The 19,395-nt window shown below is 29.6% G+C and overlaps 1 protein-coding gene and 1 long non-coding RNA gene across 4 annotated transcripts; one reads left to right on the top strand and one right to left on the bottom strand.

Annotated features, from left to right (window-relative positions):
* Positions 1-563: 563 nt before the first annotated feature.
* On the bottom strand, positions 564-5,142 carry LOC128385537 (uncharacterized). Of its 3 annotated transcripts, none has more exons than XR_008324790.1 (9): positions 4,805-5,142; positions 4,434-4,557; positions 3,696-4,290; positions 3,349-3,603; positions 3,115-3,235; positions 2,761-3,013; positions 2,405-2,680; positions 2,120-2,340; positions 564-1,513 (listed from the first exon to the last, which is right to left on the bottom strand). It is a non-coding gene; the product is annotated as an uncharacterized LOC128385537 (long non-coding RNA). The 3 variants fall into 3 exon arrangements; XR_008324792.1 differs by having other exon boundaries at positions 564-904; XR_008324791.1 differs by having other exon boundaries at positions 3,430-3,603.
* LOC128385535 (protein spaetzle 3-like) lies at positions 2,330-4,479 on the top strand. The gene is made up of 4 exons (XM_053344408.1): positions 2,330-2,586; positions 2,693-2,872; positions 3,855-3,980; positions 4,084-4,479. The coding sequence occupies exons 1-4, from the start codon at positions 2,330-2,332 to the stop codon at positions 4,250-4,252; spliced, it is 732 nt and encodes a 243-aa protein (XP_053200383.1). The 3' UTR covers positions 4,253-4,479.
* Positions 5,143-19,395: the final 14,253 nt, after the last annotated feature.

The raw sequence follows: 19,395 nt of genomic DNA, 5'->3' as shown, positions 1-19,395 counted from the left end.
TGATTGAAGATTCATCAAGTTCTAGGGTTAATTTAATTGTTAAAAGAAAAGAAAATAAGGTTAGTATTTGTTTCTTTTTCTGTCTCTCATCTGTTTTTCTTTTTGGTGTCTCCTTGTTTAACCTTGTGATTGTTTTAATTTTCTGGAGATTTAATTGTTCTATTTTTTGTTTAAATTGTTATTTTGATTCGTTTAGAATGATGCTTTCCAAGATTATCAGGCAAGGAGTCGCCATCAACTCAAGATGTTTCGCTACCGCTACTGTTCAAGATCCCATTCAGAAGCTTTTCCTTGAGAAAATCCAAGAATACAAAAAGAAGGCAAATGCTGATGGTTTGATTGAATCAGATGCTAAATCAGTTCAGATGTTAGCTGATGAACTGGATAGAATTAGGAATCAATTTGGTGTAAAGAAAGGAGAGGAAGACAAAATAACTGGAAAAATTCCTGATACATTCAAAATGGAAGAGCCAATTAAAATTCAATATGATTAGTCCTCATGTTACCTCACGATATTAGTACAGTTACCAGAGGCAATTCTATCAGAGTAAAACTAATTTAGATTGTTTTTCTTTTCTTCTTTACCCTTTGTTAAAGTCATTGGGGTAAAAGTGATCAATTTTATCTTCCCCAGAAAAGAATCAGAAAATGTAATTATAATATTCCGGTGGTTTGGAATTTATTTACAATAAATCTGAGGGTCAAAATATAAACCAAAATCAAATATCATCAATTAACATACAGATGAACATTAATCAAGCCCAACTGGAAGTGCAACCGTATTTAACAAAGGATAATTACAAGAATACCAAATGATAATCACCTCCCTCACCATCACAACATAATTATCATCATTTCCACAATTTCGGTCTCCATTTAAAACTGAACGTAAATTTGATGGCCGCTGTTAATGAATAAGAAACAATATTTAAATGGAACAAGAAAGAAAATGAGTAATGGATATTTATGAGATAATATCAGTCAGCGAAACTTAAACGTTAACCAAAAGGGAATCGCTAGTTTGCCATAAACAACAGATCGTCCAAAATTCAATAATAATGAGAGAAAAAAACGCCTTAGGCTGTTTTTTCTTGTTCTCCCTGCAAATAATCATCAAGTAGAACACAAGTCAAAACAAAAGAGAGAGAGAGAGAGGAACAAATCAAAATAGATAACAGGTATTAAAACTACAGAGGAGAAGACAAGTGAGAAGATGAAGAAGATATAATAATGTATCTTCTCAAAGAATGTGGCGAAATCGTGAGTCTCAATTGATGGAGAAAGGAAATGAAACTATGACAAAACAAAAGCACGAGAGAGAGAGAGAGAGAGAGAGAGAGAGAGAGAGAGAGAGAGAGAGAGAGAGAGAGAGAGAGAAATGTTGATGATGATAAATAAAGTAAATTGATTGCAGATAAATTAGTTTGTAAATGAAGGCGATCAACTGACAGCAAGTGGAAAAGCAAATTAACAGCAACATTAAGACTCCTCCATATGTAAAAATGAACGAAATCTAAATGATGAAGAAAAAAAATCAGAAGAAAAGAAAATATTATCAAGGTGAATTATCCTGATGATCATCATCTTGATGATAATTTTCTCGCGAACGACATGGTGATGGGGCAACAAGAAGATGATAATGATGATGATGAGAAGAACATGACTAAGTTAGTTGGGTAAATTAGAGGTAAAAGTGATTGTTGGTAAATGATAAAACCTTTTGGATGAAATCGTGACTCTTCAAGTTGAACTAAAGGTAAAGATGAAGATGAAGATGAAGTTCGTGTGACGCCCCCGAATCATGGTTCCCTTTTCTGTTTACAGAATTCAGGGTGTGCCATCGACCTCCCCCAAAGTCCTGACTTTATTTTCTCTTCTCTTTCGGTTATCTTTCATTCCTCCTCCTCCTCCTCCTCATCTCTTATCATCTTCTTCCTCTTCTATCCAATAAATATCAACATAATCATTTCCCACGGCAACAAAAATGGAAGATAAAATATCCACAGAACTTTATTCTTTCTCACTCTAACTATATCTCACTCTCACTCTCTCATCTTCATCATCATGACTTCATCATCACTTGATCATCTTAACCTTCATCTTTCACTTTATTTGTTACCTTTGAAATTGAAACTTGCGATTTGTTGTTGATTCTTATTTTCCATCCTTCGTCTCCCATGTAAACAAGTTGTTTAGTTTTCTTTAATTGTTCTGATTTCGGTTAATTGTCCATGACTGTCAGTAACTTTAATCTTTTCCACAAGTTCAATGTGATTTACTTGTTAAATGGTTGGATTAATTGTTTGTTAACTGTTGTTTGTGAAATCCCATGAATCTTTGCTGGATGATTGCGAACAATCAAATTTGTGTTATCTTTTTTTTAATTTCTTTCCTTAATTGTTACGTTTATTCCGATGATCCATTTAATTCTGTTGGCAATTTAAATTCTTCGACAAGTGATAGCGGATCATTTGCATCCAATGATTTACCAAATAATCATGTTAATCAACAAATTGTTAGAGGATATCCTTGTGTTAAGAAAAGTAATCAACTCTATTGTGGATCACCGGGTGAAATTTATCCAAGGTAAATTTTCACAATTACGATTAATCTTAACAACAACAAGTTGACCATTAATTGTTGGACAAATTTTTCTATAACTTCATTAATGTCTACCAATCTAATTTTACAGGAAAAATATCGACAATTACATAGAGGAAAACAAGGCATTGATTAGACGGATGTTCGGTGAAAATTTACCGCCATTAATTGTAGATGAGCAATTTGGTGACAATTCAAATAACCACGATAATAGTGACAATAAAAAGATACGAGTTCCAAGATCTAGTTACGAGGAATTCACTGATAACAGGTAAGAAAACAATCAAATAAACTTCATTAGGGATTCCCAGTCCATGTCCATTAGATGGTCATATTGGTCAGTCCAAAAATTAGTCCAACTTATCATTGTTATTACAATAAAATCAGTTGTAACATAATTGTAACAGGTTAACTAATAGTGAAAGAGACAACATAAAGATCAACAATTACATGTACAAGAAGATGATTATTTTCATTTCTAAAATTGTTCCTGTTGTTGGTCAACATAATTACCTTTAACAATCATTACAATGATCTTTGCTTTTGTATATTTACCCTTGTGGTCAGCCTAGTGATCACGTTTTCCATCATCATTCACTTTCCTCCTCCAATGTATAGACACTTTTTTATTTTTCTACAGGTAAAATGTTGTAGGAGAAGAGAAAGAGAAACGATGATAAAATGAGAAGGTAAATTTTATAGACTTTGAGTTGATTGTTTGAGAGAGTAAATTTCATACTGAATTACCTGAGAAAGAATCAAGAGTATCCATGAATATCTTTTCTGATGGAGAAAAAAAAATATATAAGATGAAAACGAATAACGAACAATAAACACGATGTAATAATCTTAATCATTTTCTATTATTCTTTTGTTATTGTTAAGGTAATTGTTCAATATCTTGTTGTCCACACACAAATAATCAATAGGATTGACCATTGTCCAATTATATTCCAATAATTCACATTTATCGTTTCAATTTTAAAATGGAACAAGTAAAATCTTTTAGATAGAAAATGAAGAGGAAAAATTAACGATTAGTTAAAGGTAATCATTTAGAATTGAAATATTTGCTTTGGTCATAATTAACTCACCTGAATTAGTAGTCAATTGTTGATGATATTATAATGATTCACATTGAGGTTAAACTTTGATTGTTGGAGTAGTTGATTAGTGACATTCTGTTTATGTTATCAATTGTTGATTAACCATTTTCTTTTTTGATTCTTTTTCATTTCTATTGTGACAATTAGGATTGATTCATGTGAATCAAATGTTGAAATAGTGACTCCATATTGGGCTGCCAATTCAGCGGGTAAAATAAGAGCTGTGGTCAATACGCAACACCTACAACAAGCAATACAACAAGAGGTTTGTCGGTAAGTGTCTCAGATCCAATTGATCAACTTGTTGACATTCTTGTACAATTAACCATTGTGTCACTAATTGGTTGATATTCATATAATTTGTTTCTTCTTGCAGGAGCACACAAACACACCGGTGTAACAAAGATTGTACTTGTGAACAGAAATATAAATGGCATCGGTTATTAGCTTATGATCCTGACGATGATTGTAAAGGGATCTTCATGGATTGGTTTCTATTTCCATCATGTTGTGTTTGCCGTTGTTTGAATATCTTTAAACAATAGGAAATTAATTCCATTCAACATTTCATCTCGATTGAAGCCTAAAGGAGAAAAAAAAATCACAGAGAAAATATTAGCTGTTTATCAAGAAAAACAGTTAACAGAATAATCAATTTGATACAAAAAGAGAAACCAAGTCGTTCAAAGTGTAAATTAAACTGCCATTCATTGTAAAGAAACAAACCATAGTAATAAACCTTGTAATTAATAAAATCTTCCATTACAATTAATCGTTAATCCTTTCCAATTATTTGATCTCTCATGTGGTTATTATATGGTCAATATCTCCATTGAAAATGGTCACACGACTAGAAAAGAAGAAAAATTATCATCAGTACTTATTTACAATTTAAATATTAACCTTAATCATTGAGGTCGTAGTTAACTGATTGTATTCAATTAAGAAAACAATCTAAGGCCTATGAACATTTATTCCTTGTGTAGTATAAAGTTACATAACTATAGACTTTTTCTATATTAATTTTTTGTTCTCTTTGATAAAATCACCTAGACAATCCGCTCTCTTTTCACCAGTTAATTTTACGATTTACTTACCGAAAAATTTTCTCAATACAAAAAAGAGAATTATAAAAAGAATAGAGTAGAAAAAAAAATCAGTTGATTGTTGCTTTAGGCAGAAGAATACAAATTACTTAACATTGTGTATAAGAGTCACATTACATTAAGCAAGTAGAATGAACGAAAAAGACGACAAAGGAAAAAGAAACAGTTACAATTGTAACAACAGAACAAATCAACCAGTCCAAGGCCGAAATATAGACTCAATTGACCACAATAAAAACACGGGAAAAATAATCAAATTAAAAAGGGTAACAATTTACAATCTTAATAATCTTAACAATTAAATTTCAATTCAATTGAAAAGTTAAAATGAAAAATTTTTTTTCTAAAATTAATCAAAAGAAACAAAGAACGGCAATGTGCTGCCATCTAGTGAGGAGAAAACAAACTAAAATGGTAAATAACTAAATTAAGAAATCGAAACATAATTTACATTTAAATGAGAATTAACAATGGAAAAGGATAAGATTAATTTGTATGAATGGGCGAATACAATCATCAGATGATTAGATGTATGAACAATGTAATAAACTTAATAATTGGCCGAATATTTTGATTCAATCTAATCATTTTAACTGATCAACAATTTAACTTGGTTTGGTTGGTTGGTTGATTGAATGAACAAAAAAACAAGTTAAATTGGCTAAATAATAATAGATTTTAATCATTTACCACAATCTAAGTGATTTAAATAGTTACCTAATTCCAATCCAAGTTTTGAACATGTTAAACTGTTATTGTTTGGGTGACAATTTAAATTGTTGAGAGAGTTAAGGATTTACCTGTATTCCAAATCAATTGTAAATTTGATTCAATTTGATGATAAGTTTTTGAAAATTGAACAGATTGATGTTGAAAAATTAAAATCAAAAACTGATGATGATTACAATCAACATTCAACAGCAACAATAATACAAAAGTTTTGGTTGTTGATAAAAAATAATCAACTAATCATCACAATTGAATCAAGATGAACAAAAAAACTTTCAATTTAAATAAGGACAGGTAAGGTTACCTTTACAATTTAAGGTGAAAAAAGTTTTTATTGACAATTTATAAATTGTGACAATAGTAAATCCTTTCACTTGACCCTTGAGAAACCTAATCAACACAATCAATATTAACAATCAACCATCATGATTGTAATCAGTTGATCAAAAGTTTCCATCATCATCATCAGTGAATATCAAAAATGTAGCTCACAATTAGCTAATTGTTATTACCATCTCATTTTGCTAATTAAACAGTGGATAAAATTGTTGAAGTTAAAAATGCAGCAAAATGTTGATTAAAATCTTAATTATTGTTGTAAATCACAATCAAAGGTAATAATTGAATGGGTGATGAAAATTATCAATTGTTTAGGTTAAACTTTTACCGTTATAATGATTATCATATTTCAAAAAATACTAAGTTGATGATTGAAATTTCCTGCAACAATCAACAACAATCAAATGTTTAATCACCAAGGAAGGATTAACAACAATCAAGTAACAGTTAAATCATTGATTGAATAGTTAAAAGTAATAACAATTGAAGAGGAGGGAAAAAATGATTGACATAAGAAAAGGAAAAATTTTCTAAGATGAAACTCTCACTTTCTAAACTCATCTTCATCCTGATCATCATTCTGTTCATCATCATCATCATCATCATCCTCATCTCTGTCTTAATCATAATCTTGATCAATCTTGATCATCCCTTGATTGTCACCAAGCAAGAAAAGGTTTGAATGACAATTTGAATTGAATTGTAACAACATAACATATCCCAAAGTGTAACCGCCTCCTAAATCACAACAATTTAATAAATAAATTTAATCCTTTATCCAAGTAATCAGTTAACTGTTAGGTGATAACAAGGATAACAACAATCAAAGTAGTACTAACTTTTAATCACCAATTCCCAAACAATTAAGAAAATATTAAGTAACAACCTTGTCAATCTAACATGATAACAATTTTCACCTTTAATTTCATTAATGTAACGGTAATTGTAACAATCAATACTCTGATTGTAACGCCTCATCCAGATTGTTAAATTATCATTATCATTATGTAACTAGATTAATATTGACCCAGTTTTTAGTTGATCACATTGTCCAGTCCCAAATATAACTAATATAATAAAATGATTACCTGCCCATTTCCAGTCAATGAAACACATTGATAACTTTTTTTTTTCATCATCTACCTTTCATAATATATCAATTTAAGGTAAACTATTAAACCCACTGACCTGTGGTTGACCACAATACCAAAAAAGACACCAAGAGAAAAAAAATTTAATCATGAATTTATGAATAACATATAATAATAATAACAATAATCCCAATAATTTTCAGCCTCATTAGTAAATTGTAAATATAATTATTTCCTGTTACCTTGAATGAATACAACTAAACACAAACATATAACTGACCATTAGAGGATTGACCAATAAGACACAATAAGAATCAAATTTCAGAAGATTAAATCAACTAACTAGGTCAACTATGGGCATCACATCATCAACAATTAACATCCAACAACAACAACAACAACAACAACAACAACGACAATGATAATGATAATTTTGACAGGTTAATGAAACTTTCATCACTTGATATTTAAACACAATACTGACCAATGTCCAGCCGTAAACAATATATTCAAGGAGGGCACAAACAGTGGGTATAAAAAATGCGAAAAAATCTAACATATGATTTAAATTGTGAATGGAGAGAGAGAGAAAAAAATTCCCAAACTAATAACAATTTACTTCGGATCGTAACTAATAACAATTCAATGTTAATAATAATATGGAAACGATAAAAATTGTTAAACATCAAGCAAAGTTTATTCACTTGATTGCAATTTGTTAAGAGGTAAATTGTTGATTCTTGGGCTCATGATGATAATATGGATTCAAATGGATTATCATGAATACAATTTAATAACCCGGAAAGCCGCAATCTCATCATCATCATCATCTTCATCTTCATCATCCAATGATAACAATACAAATATATCTCTGTCTCTCCTATGGTAATAATAAATGTCCATTGTTAACCAATTACAAATATATTTAATTCTGGACACTTTTATTACCCTTGCCCTTTGTATTAGAAACCTATGGGTAACATTGTATCACCTTTTTCATATCTATGGGGTTTTTTTATTACTTTTATATACAGGGTGAGGTATGTATACATAGATATATATGTGTGTGTGTGTGTTTGTCTACCTTTGTTATTATGGGAAAATTTGATGAAAAAAAAAAGTTTCTATGATAATTTGATGATAATTGTTATTACTATTATCATGTTGCTGATGACAATTGGTCATTGGTAATGTTATTATATTGGGATGATAATTGTGACATCTTTTTACTGATTGTTTGGTAAATCACATTTTCATCTGGACTTTGTATCATTTCATGATTAACTAGTTGATTAGTTATCTTAGATGATTATAAACCTTCAAAGTACCGTTATTTTCTGATTATTATATCATCTAATTGTTGCAGTGTTTATCTATCTCACACCGATATTATTGTTATCATTTTAAAGTTCAATATTTACTTTATCAAATCTCGAGTTCTAATCGAGAGAGAGAAAAAGTTCGATGAAAAGAAAATGTTCTAATATTTACTTTCGTTAAAGTATCTTCTTCCTCTTTCTTGATTATCTTAATCATTTAAGATCATTAATAATAATCACTGAGAGCAGAAATTAACGAGTGAGAGAGAGAGAGAGAGAGAGAGAGAGAGAGAGAAAAGAATAAGAAAAAAAGTTCTAAATACAAGTTCGATGAGATTTTCTTTTTTAGAAAATAAAAAATTTCTACCGGTGAGATAATCGAGAAATTAAACAAACATATAAATGTTTTGATTGTATGAGAATCAAATGATAGACTAATTGTTAATCAGGGTCAAGAATGGATTAAATTGCAAGATTAATGTTTCGTCCCCTTAACTTTTTGGTCCAGAAAAGTCAATGGGAAACGAAAGGTAAACAAGGAAAAGGGATTAAAGGTGAAAAAGGATTAAAAGTAAAAGTGATTTAAATATTACGATTATTGATTAATGTTTTTCTTATTTCATCTTATAAAATCCAAGTTCACAATTAAAGGGTAACAAACATTTACCTGGATAAATAAATGCTAATCCATCGGACGATTGACCTTCAAAGGGATAATCCCATATAACAGATGATGATGAGGTTTCAGAGGTTATGTTAGCATCTTGTTTGAGGTTTTTTTTTTCATTCTAAATCATCAACAGGTATTAAAAAGTATATAAATTGTATCCTTATGATAACAATAATATTGTTACCTGTGGATGATGTTATTACATCATAATGGATAAAGGTTAATCCATAGATGGAAGAAAACAATTTCCAAATGTAACATATTATTAATACGTTGAATTATTAACTGATTATTAATATTAAATCATAACAATCACAGTTAGTTAACACTTATCAACCTATGGGAGTGCCAAAGATAAATGTTGTTTTATTATTATCATGATGAAAGTGATGAGGCAACAATCAGTTGTATCAATTGAGATGATAAAATATAATCAATGTGAATGTTTAATAGGAAAACAATTAAGTAATTGTGTTGGTATGATTGAGGTGAGAGTGGGTTAAAGATTTACCGTTACTTTTTTATATTCCCAGAGATGAGGATGAGGATGAGATCGGATGAGAAAGGAAAGGTTTTCACTCTGAGAAGATGAAAGAGAAAATTAAAAGATGAGTTTGTTTATCAATTCCATTTCCGAAAATGCTTCCTCAGCTCTATCATCATCTTCATCATCATCTTCTTCATCATCTTGACATCTTCTTCGTCTTCCTCTTCTTTCCCAGTTACTTTTTTTACTCTCAGTTGATTTTCTAAGTGTTGACATAACTTGGTTAATATTATCTCTCAGGTAAGATAGAGGATGAGAGATAATAGTTGCTCATCATTTTATCTTCATCATCTTTCCATTCATCCATTGGCCTCGTTTGCCTCTTAACTGTATTCCCAATTCAATTCCTATTATATAACAATAAAAAAGCTTCTTCCTGAGTCTATGTTTACTATGAGAAGTTAAACTAACATGGGATACAAAGGTTTCCTTTCACATTATTATCAATTCTGACTTTAATTCATCAACAACAACATCAACAGTGAAGTGGCTTCATCATCAATCGTACTATTAACAATAATAATGAACCGTTATTATCTTTAAATAAACTTTCAATATTGTAGATCAACAATTTGGTCTTTACGTTCATTGGATTTACATTTTGTCTGTGGTAATTTCTTGCAACCCTTTACCTATTTTTTTGTCACTGTTTCTAATGAAAAGATGATCAAATCTTTTTACATCTTCACAGGTAGAAAACTAGTCAAAGATGATAAGAAAATCATCTCAGGTTAATAACGAAAAAAAAAGAGAAAATTTTACGACATAACGGTAACTTGTTTTTTTCGAATAGAAGAAAAAATTCTCAATAAGATGATGAGCATATGTTAGAATAAGCATTCGGTCAGAATTACAGATTCAAGATATGATTAGAACTCGAAACTTTCTTTGGTTAAGTTGAAAGTTTTTCGATTGATAATATTACTAACATATTAGGCCATAAACAAACACGAAAGAGTCAAATAATAATAATAATAATTTCCATAGGTAAAGGTAAGTTGTATCTCTTTGTAAAGGTTTACATCATCATCGAACCATGAAATGTTCATATTCATAAAATTACAAAGGTATTCATTCAATGTAAACCTATGGGTGTAAATTCAAGGTCTAGAGGATACATAAAAGGGAGGAGGAAGATGAAGACAAATATGAAGATAAAGAAAGAGAAAGTTTTTTATTTCTATCAAAATTTATAACCATTTTCATCAGTTATCATCTCATCATTCAGCATCTTCTTCATTATTATCATCAATTTTTACTTTCTCTCTCTCTCTCTCTCTCTTCTGTGAAATTATCACATAGAGATGAAGATAAAGCATTTAACCGGAACTTCACTTATTATTATTAATATTAAAGGTGAAAGGTAAATTATCATTGGTATGAAAAGGTAAATGTTACATAATTTTGAAAGGGAGATGAAGATGAAGATGAAGGTGATAATGATGATAAAGAATGAAAAAGTTACCCTACTTTTTGATCATCACCCATTTCTTATCATCATCATCATCATCATATGTGAAGATGAGTCTTGAGGCTATTAGATAATATTTATATCTCTAGCAGGATGTTTCCTATGATGATAATGGAAGACAAATGAGGACAACTTTCTCTCATCATCATCAGGTAAGAGAAGATAGTTAATCTTATCTTCATCTTTATCTCTCTCTCTCTCTCTCTCTCTCTCTCTCTGTAAGTTCATCTTATCGGCAGATTATCCAATTTCACGGAGAATTAGAAAAAGAAAACTTTTCCTTTAATATACTTTATATACTTTTCACAGGTAACAATAAATGATGATTGTTACCTGGATTAGTTGTTTATTTAACCCAGAAAAACATTAGGATTAACAATTTAATATCCATAAGGTTATTTAAAAATGATTATCATTTTATATGATTAGTGATGATACATTTGTATGAAGTGAAAGTTAATCAAAACTGTAAAACTGTTGATTGTTGATTTGATTGTGATGCGGGGAACGCGTGGTTTCAATGTAATTTATTGGTGTTGTGTAATTTTCACTTTAAATCATAGATGATTAAGTTAATTGCTCAGGCAGACTTACTATTCAGCTATATAAACAGTCATGTACATGAGATAATGGTAATAAATAATTTCCAGGTAAATTTATTATCATTATCCAGGTTAACAATCAACAAAGAGCAATGAAATAACAAAAAATTAGGCCAAGTAATATAAACAATCTGGACACTGGTCAGATGGACTTACCAATGTAATCATAATTTATTTCATCATCATTATCATCTGTTTATGAAGATGATGAGGATGAGGATGAGGATGATTTTGATAGGAAAGGGTTGATTGTATTAATTCAGGTAATCTGATTATTTATAATCAACACGGGCCACTTGATAATGATACAAATTGCTTATCAATGATGATGATTACAAATCAAGTTTTACAAATAAATTGAACAATTGAAATTGATTTATTTCATAGACTCACATTCAATATATGTAAGGTCAATAAGGTTATAAGTGTCCAGAAATGTTTGATTAAAAGTCTCACGGTAACAATTTAAATGTACAATTGAATTAACCCATTAAAACCATTAGTGTTACCATTAACTGTTTGATTATTGTATTACCGTTACAATTGAATAGCATCCTCACAATTCAATACATAATAAATAATAATAATAATAATACATGTATATTCATATTCATATTCATATTTCCTCTTTGAAGGTCATCTACAAGCAAGAAAAAAAAAGGGAAAAAGGTTAAGGTCAGTTTATAGTTAATCAATATGCAGGTATGAAAAATCAATCAATTGATGATCCATGAAGTGAAGAGAGTGAAAGTTTTCCTATTTGTCAATGTCCAAGGAAAAGTATTACAATAATAAGAGATGAGGAAATTGTATTGAAAGAGTAAAATTAATTGATTATGATGAACAATCAATTGATTTACTTTACTTAACATGTATATATGTAAGGGACTCTTTCCCTATTTCTCATCCTGATCATCATCACTTATCATCATTATACAACTCGTGCAACATTAAGATGAAACCTCAATGTAATATTGATTCAGAGGACTTGAAGGGTTGATGTATATCAATTTTTGAATAAATTTTTTCAAGGTTAATCATTGTTGTTATGATAATGATGATGATGATGATTGTGATTGTGATTACCTTGATAATAATCAATAGGAAAAAGGAGGCTTGAGTATCATCATATGTACATGATGTTATCCCTTTTGTATCGATGATTATATAACATGTATTATCCTTTGATAATATTCATATTAGATGGACTTTAAGTGGTTCGGATGATGATGATAATGATGATAAAAATCATTTTTCTCGCTCCAGGTAATCATATTGATGTATATTCAATATTTTTATTGTGCTTAAAGGGGTTTTTCCAAATGTTCAGTTGGTAAATGAAACATTGTCCATAGTTGAAAAATTGTACAAGGAAATAGCATCTTAATAATTGTATTTCTGTCAAAGTGACTTTGACTTTTACTTTTACTAATCTTTATCTTCATTCATCCTCTTTAATCATTCATTGTACTCAAAGGATTGTTAATGTAAACATACACGTACACATATCCATGTGTTCACGCCTCAAGATGATTCAAGTTTTTCCTTTAATTTGTTATTATTATACTGGTAAAATTATCGCTCATCATTTAAGATTATCAAATGTAATGTTGATCATGAATGTCGGATACTCTCAAACAAAATCAGATCCTAAATCATGAGAGACTTAAGGATGAGCCACCCCTTTTATTGGCGATGGGGTGGTAACACTTTTAGTACATAAATTTGAGCATGAAAGGAGCTCAACAAGAAGATGATCCGGCTCCTGTCACTCTTTCTCTTCCTCTCTCTCTCTCTCTCTCTTCCATATAAGATGACGAAGATGATACTAACCATTATACTACCAGAGATAATATCAAGATGCTAACATTAAGATAGAGGATAAATTATCGCCATCAACAATTTGCTGCATAAATTATTAGATCAACGACAAAGTGGACTAACACAATTACTATTATTATCAAAGTATCATAACAGTTAACAATTATTACTCTTTACACCATAGGAATCAAATAAACAAAACAATATGAGCCAAAAAAAAGTATCATCATTGTAAAGATACAAACACATGGGTATTCATAAAAAAAACTATGAATACCCTCCTTGTATTGAAAGATTATGATGATTATGATGAAGATGATGGTGATCATACTTATCTAAGGTAAAGAGATATTATCTTTTACCTTATGTATATACATATATGAGTAACAATGTAACCAAACAAATTTCAAGGTTGACTTGGAGTCGATTACAATTTAAATTGTCATGATAACTATAATATCTCCTCCCTTTAATTGCTTTTATCACCAATTTTATGTCTTCCATTAACAATCATACCCTATGATACCTACACAGATACTAATACATACTCTGTGTGTCCATGTTTGTTCAAGACATACACTCATAAAAAGATAATATAACGTTAAAATCTAACGGTGGGTATTCAAAGGTATATTCATTCATAGATTTACCTGTATATCTATAAAATTTATCTCCTTGGGAGTTATTATCATATTAACTCCTCCCAATATATTACGATGAATATTATTGTTATTATTTATCTTCCTGTTTTCCTTATTACTCTTTTCTTTTTGTGTGTCAACTCATTTCATCTTCATCATCTTAATATCATCTTGAGTTGACGATTTCTTGTTCAAAATGTCCCATAAATTGTGATCAAAGTGAATATTTATATTCAAACAATCAACTATTATTATTATAACGGTACATTCACCTCTTTCATAATAAATAACAATAAATATGTACATTCACTTACCTGGGTAACATTAATTGTCCATAAATTGTATTCAATCAAATATCAGGTCAACAATCAGCAATTGATTACAAGTAATACTTTTCAAGTTCCTCAATTTCTTGATTTAATTACAATTAACCTCTTTATTTTTTTCATTCATTGATTGTTACAGAGTAATGATAATCTAAAGGAAACCCTTGTTATTAATATATTATCAATATCCATTGTGATCTAGTTTGATTAACAACAATTAAGGCAAAATTTTCGTATCAATATTATTTGGATTGAACTTTTTTTTCCCCCTCTAACCTCTAATGTGTAATTTAATTATTATTACGTTGATTGTAAGTGATTAAGAATTGAGCCAAATATATCACACAACTATCGAGTTACTGTTGAGCTTAATTGTCAAACAAAATGGTTGACAGTTAACCGTTTGATTTATATGAATTAAACTTTTTCAGCTTCCAGGTCATTTAATCAACGTTAACGATTAAATTATGGATGAAATTGGATGATATTGATACAATTAGGGAACCCGGAAGACGGAAGAAGATGATATTTATTCATTTTTCTTTGCAAATACAAATATATAAATGAGAAGATGAAGATGAATCAATAGAAAGATATTAATAGGTGACTAGACAATTTAAACAGTTACTCAAGTATAAGTCACTTTGTTAGTTAAAGTCAATATAACATGATAACTATTATAATAGATTTTTTTTTATTCATTGATTTCAAACTGATGATGATCAAGAAATGATAATAATATCATATCTTTAAGGTAACGGTCCGTTAGCCTTTAAGTGGTGACCATTGTTAACTGTTTTTCTGTATCATTAATCATTGCCCATCTTTAGAGAGATGATGATGATGATGAAGATGATGTAAAGGAAGAGAGAAAAGTTTCTCTCTTATTTAATTTTTCTCACATGGGTTTGAATCAACTGGCGATGATGATGATCGTCATGAAGATGAAGATGATATGAGATACTTTCTTTTGCATCTCTAAATACACATAGAAGAAGAAGAAGAAGAAGATGATGATGATGATCACAGGATGACAAAAGAAATTAAAATATGAATGAAGAGATACCCTTTTATTTTTTGTCTTCCTTTCTTCTTCATGTTGATATTATGAGTATCATCATCAACTATTATCACCCTAAAGTCATTTGTAAAGTGTCATCTTATTTTATGTAACAGTAAAAGATTACGGAATCACGTTATCATCCTCATCATCCTCATCATCATTACCACCTCTGGTAATGTATTGGATAACCTTCACTATGAGAGATAAATGAAAGAGAGCTAAGATGATAAGGAAGATGATACTAACCTCCATACTTGCAGTTAAAGAGAGAGAGAGAGAGAGAGAGAGAGAGACTAACTTACTCACGGAAGATACCTATTATCATCCTCGATCATCATTAAATATCCACTAGGATCATCTTCCTGATCATCATGAGGGTTAAAAAAAGATACAGTTGTCCTCTTGTACTCACTGGACAGATGGAGATTCTCACTCAAGGTATCTCTCTCTCTCTCCCACCCCACCCCGACTCATCCTCCTTCTTCCCTCTATCTTTATGTAACCTAGTCATTCTTATTTCTCTCTCACTATCTCTCTCATTCTTAGAAGATGAAGATGAGCTTTTCTTCACTAAATCGATTGATAAAAACCAACAGAGATGATCATCTTTTATTACCATTATAATAACAATCCAATGGGAATTTTATAAGCGAGTAAAATTGATGATAGAGAAATAGTTTATCTTCCTCTTTCGTCCTTCACACTCTCTTCATCAAATATACAAATAGTGATATATTGATGATGATGATACTCATTATCATCATTATCGTCACTATCGTCATCCCAATCTACTATTTTTCTGGGTTAATCTATTTTCTCATTAGCATATTCAGATAATCCAACAAAATATTTAAACTCTTTTCATATTATTCATTGGCACCAATTCAATATTAGCACCATTATTGTGATTAACTAACAATCTATTATAACGGTAAATACAATTGCTCTTCCTAATTCAAACCTTTAGCTCTCACATCTAATTGTTGACATTGATCGATTCATCATTTCCGTTGATTATCATTGATATTTTTTACAATTAACCTTTTTTTTCATAACTTTCTTACCTGTAAACTCATTTAGTTACCTTACAATTTATATTTGTAATAATTGTCACAATTTGATTAATGTTTGAATCTTTTTTTTATTATCAAAGTCATTTAGTCAATTTTGATCAACTTATTGTACCAAATTAAAACCTTCAACTGATTACAATTAACTTGTTACTTTTAGACACTAATTCGTTATGCTACAATTTAAGTTTAATTGTTGCAATATAAATTGTTTTTGTTTTCAATTTCCAATGGATTTGATTGTGATCATTTTTTTTTTGCTCAATTCTGATCATGATGGTGATTGTTGTCAACCTAATTACCCTGATAATTTGATTTGATTGAAAGTTTACTTGTGATTTTTTGATTGAGAGGTTGCATTATAATGCTAATCATAACAATCAAAGGCTAATTGTTGAGCATTTTCATATTTATTAAATTGGGTTCGGTTTATTATTGAAAATTATATTGAAATTAAGTTTCGATTTTGACCTAAATAAGTTATATATTATATTACTTTGTGAACAAAAATAAACTCTCAACAATTTAGACAAACAATTTACTTTCATCTAACAAGAATATATAAACTTTATCAACATTTGATTGTCTACTGATTGTTATTCATATTGATGATTAAATACTTGAAGATGATGTTAAGATGAAGATGAAAGTTTTTATCCATTCATGTTAATCTAAATTCATTGATAATATTAATCAACTTGACCTTTTCTTAACTTTCTCCAACTTCCTCCTTCTCATCCAACATCATATTAATACTCATCCTCATCCTCATCATCTTCATCCTCACACGAAAGGAAAAAGGAAAAGGAGAAAAAAAAAGTTCGAAGCTAAAAAAATTTTATTAAGTTCTAACCTCGAAAATAAGGACGAGCCGAAAATAACAAGAAACTTTGAATAGCCACCAATTAATTTAATTTGATTGCTGCTAACTAACTACATGTACATTGTTACAGAAATAAATTTGTGTGAAAAAAGTTTGGGTAATTTAAGTAATTGCTTCCAATTGTTAATCGTTTGATATAAAAAAAATCATTTGATTCTCAATAATGAACTGCAATTGTAACTATTATATATAAATCTTTAGGTGCTGAGGTGGCAAAGAGTTTAATGAACACGAAAAAAAAGTGGCCTTTGTGGCCAAAAGTCGAATCGATTTGAATACAAAACTGGTAACATGATTGTAAGAGGAAAGGATTTCCGATGACAAAAATATCAAATAGACACAGAGAAAGCAAACAAAATCGAGCACATTAAAACATTAGCACGATAAACAAACAAAGGCCACAATCAAGTCCGCTAAGTAAATGGTAACAGTAATAATAGAAAAAAAAAGTTTTCGAAGAAGAAAAAAAAAACTAAAAAGTTGGATACAAAGTCGAGGCTCCTCCAGGTAATTCAAAGCCACTTTAACCCTTTAGCCTTTGTATATTCATCGGGAAAACGGTGGACCGTTTTTTGCACCTCAGATCCTTTTTATGATGATGATCGTTGTGAACACAAAGCGATACGTTAGCACGTACAAAAAAAAACGCCAAACCAGAAATGACAATTGAATAGGGAGGAAAAGAGATGCCAAAGAAAAAGAGGATTTTCATCATAATCCATTGATGATAACGATGATGATGAAGGAGCAGGTAACATAAAAACAGGTAAAAAAAGGTTATCCCTGTTAAAGGGTAAACTTTTTTTCTTCCTCATCACTAAAGGTCAAAATGGAGGATAAAGATGATGATCAGGATGAGGATGAAAAAAAAAAGTTTCTTCCCAGAGACTTAACCATTTTTAAGGTTATTACATGAATCTAAATACACTTGAAAAGGGGTACGAACATGTTAGAACCAAAAAGTTGAATTCGACGAAGGAAAAAAAGTTCTACCTCGATTGTTACAATGTTAATAATGTCCAATTGTTTGGCAGTTCGTCAAATATTGTCACATAATCATCTTCATCTTTATCCATTTGAATGAGTTACTTTTTTTCTCACTTGATTTAATTTCATCTTTTACCTTAATCGTTGATATAATTTACCCGCTAAGGCGATTACATATTCAGATTCATCTTTCAGAAACGTTATCATTTAAATGACAATTTAAATTAATCAGTCAAGTATCTAACCATTATTACCATTGGCTAACAACAATTAAACTCAGTGGTTTAACTTTAACAATCAAAGGTAAACTTAAATGTATATTATAAGCTTAGCCCTTGAATGAGGGTTAACAATTTAAATTGTAACAATTGTAGTGTTACAATCAATTCATTTGATTTCACTTGTTACATTTAAAATCATCATCGATATGATCAACAATTTAAGCTAATTGATTAACTTTGATGGTGGACCAAAAAAAAACTCAAGGTTAACTTGATCATTACTATTTGTCAACCTTTATGATTAATGATTAAATCACAATCAAAATTTCAATGTTTCAGTATATTAGACATTTGATTTATAACAATTATCATCGTAATCATCACAATCTATATCACATAATCATAATTTATCATTATTGATTGTTGAAGGTTAATTTTTTTTTCCAAATCAAGAAAAAAAATCTTTATTACCTGTTGAATTGATTCAAACATACAATAAGTTTCCTTGATTATCAATAGTAAATGATTATAATTGTGATAATAGATTTTTTTTCTCAATCATTCTGATCATCATGAGAATGATAATTAAGGTAACTCTTATTTTCCTAATCGCTTTTGATAATAATTGCCAAGATTATGAGAGGATAATAATAGTTTATTATCAAGAGATTGAGGGGAAAGATTAAGATGAAGGGAAAAAAAGTTCTAATCACAAAATCGAAAGGGTTAACAGAGAGCTAGAGGAAAATAACTTCGACATTCAATTGTATTGATGGTTAGACGATTATAAGAAGATAACGAT

Source organism: Panonychus citri, unplaced genomic scaffold (assembly GCF_014898815.1).
Source record: "Panonychus citri isolate SS breed McGregor unplaced genomic scaffold, ASM1489881v1 Contig00049, whole genome shotgun sequence".
NCBI lineage: Eukaryota > Metazoa > Arthropoda > Arachnida > Trombidiformes > Tetranychidae > Panonychus > Panonychus citri.
This window is presented reverse-complemented; position numbering and strand designations above follow the sequence as displayed.

Coding starts and splice junctions, on each gene's coding strand:
- LOC128385535 (XM_053344408.1), top strand. CDS start 2,330: ATGAATCTTTGCTGGATGATTGCGAACAATCAAATTTGTGTTATCTTT. Junction 2,873..3,854: donor GAGGAATTCACTGATAACAG/GTAAGAAAACAA, acceptor TGTGACAATTAG/GATTGATTCATGTGAATCAA. Junction 3,981..4,083: donor ATACAACAAGAGGTTTGTCG/GTAAGTGTCTCA, acceptor TTCTTCTTGCAG/GAGCACACAAACACACCGGT.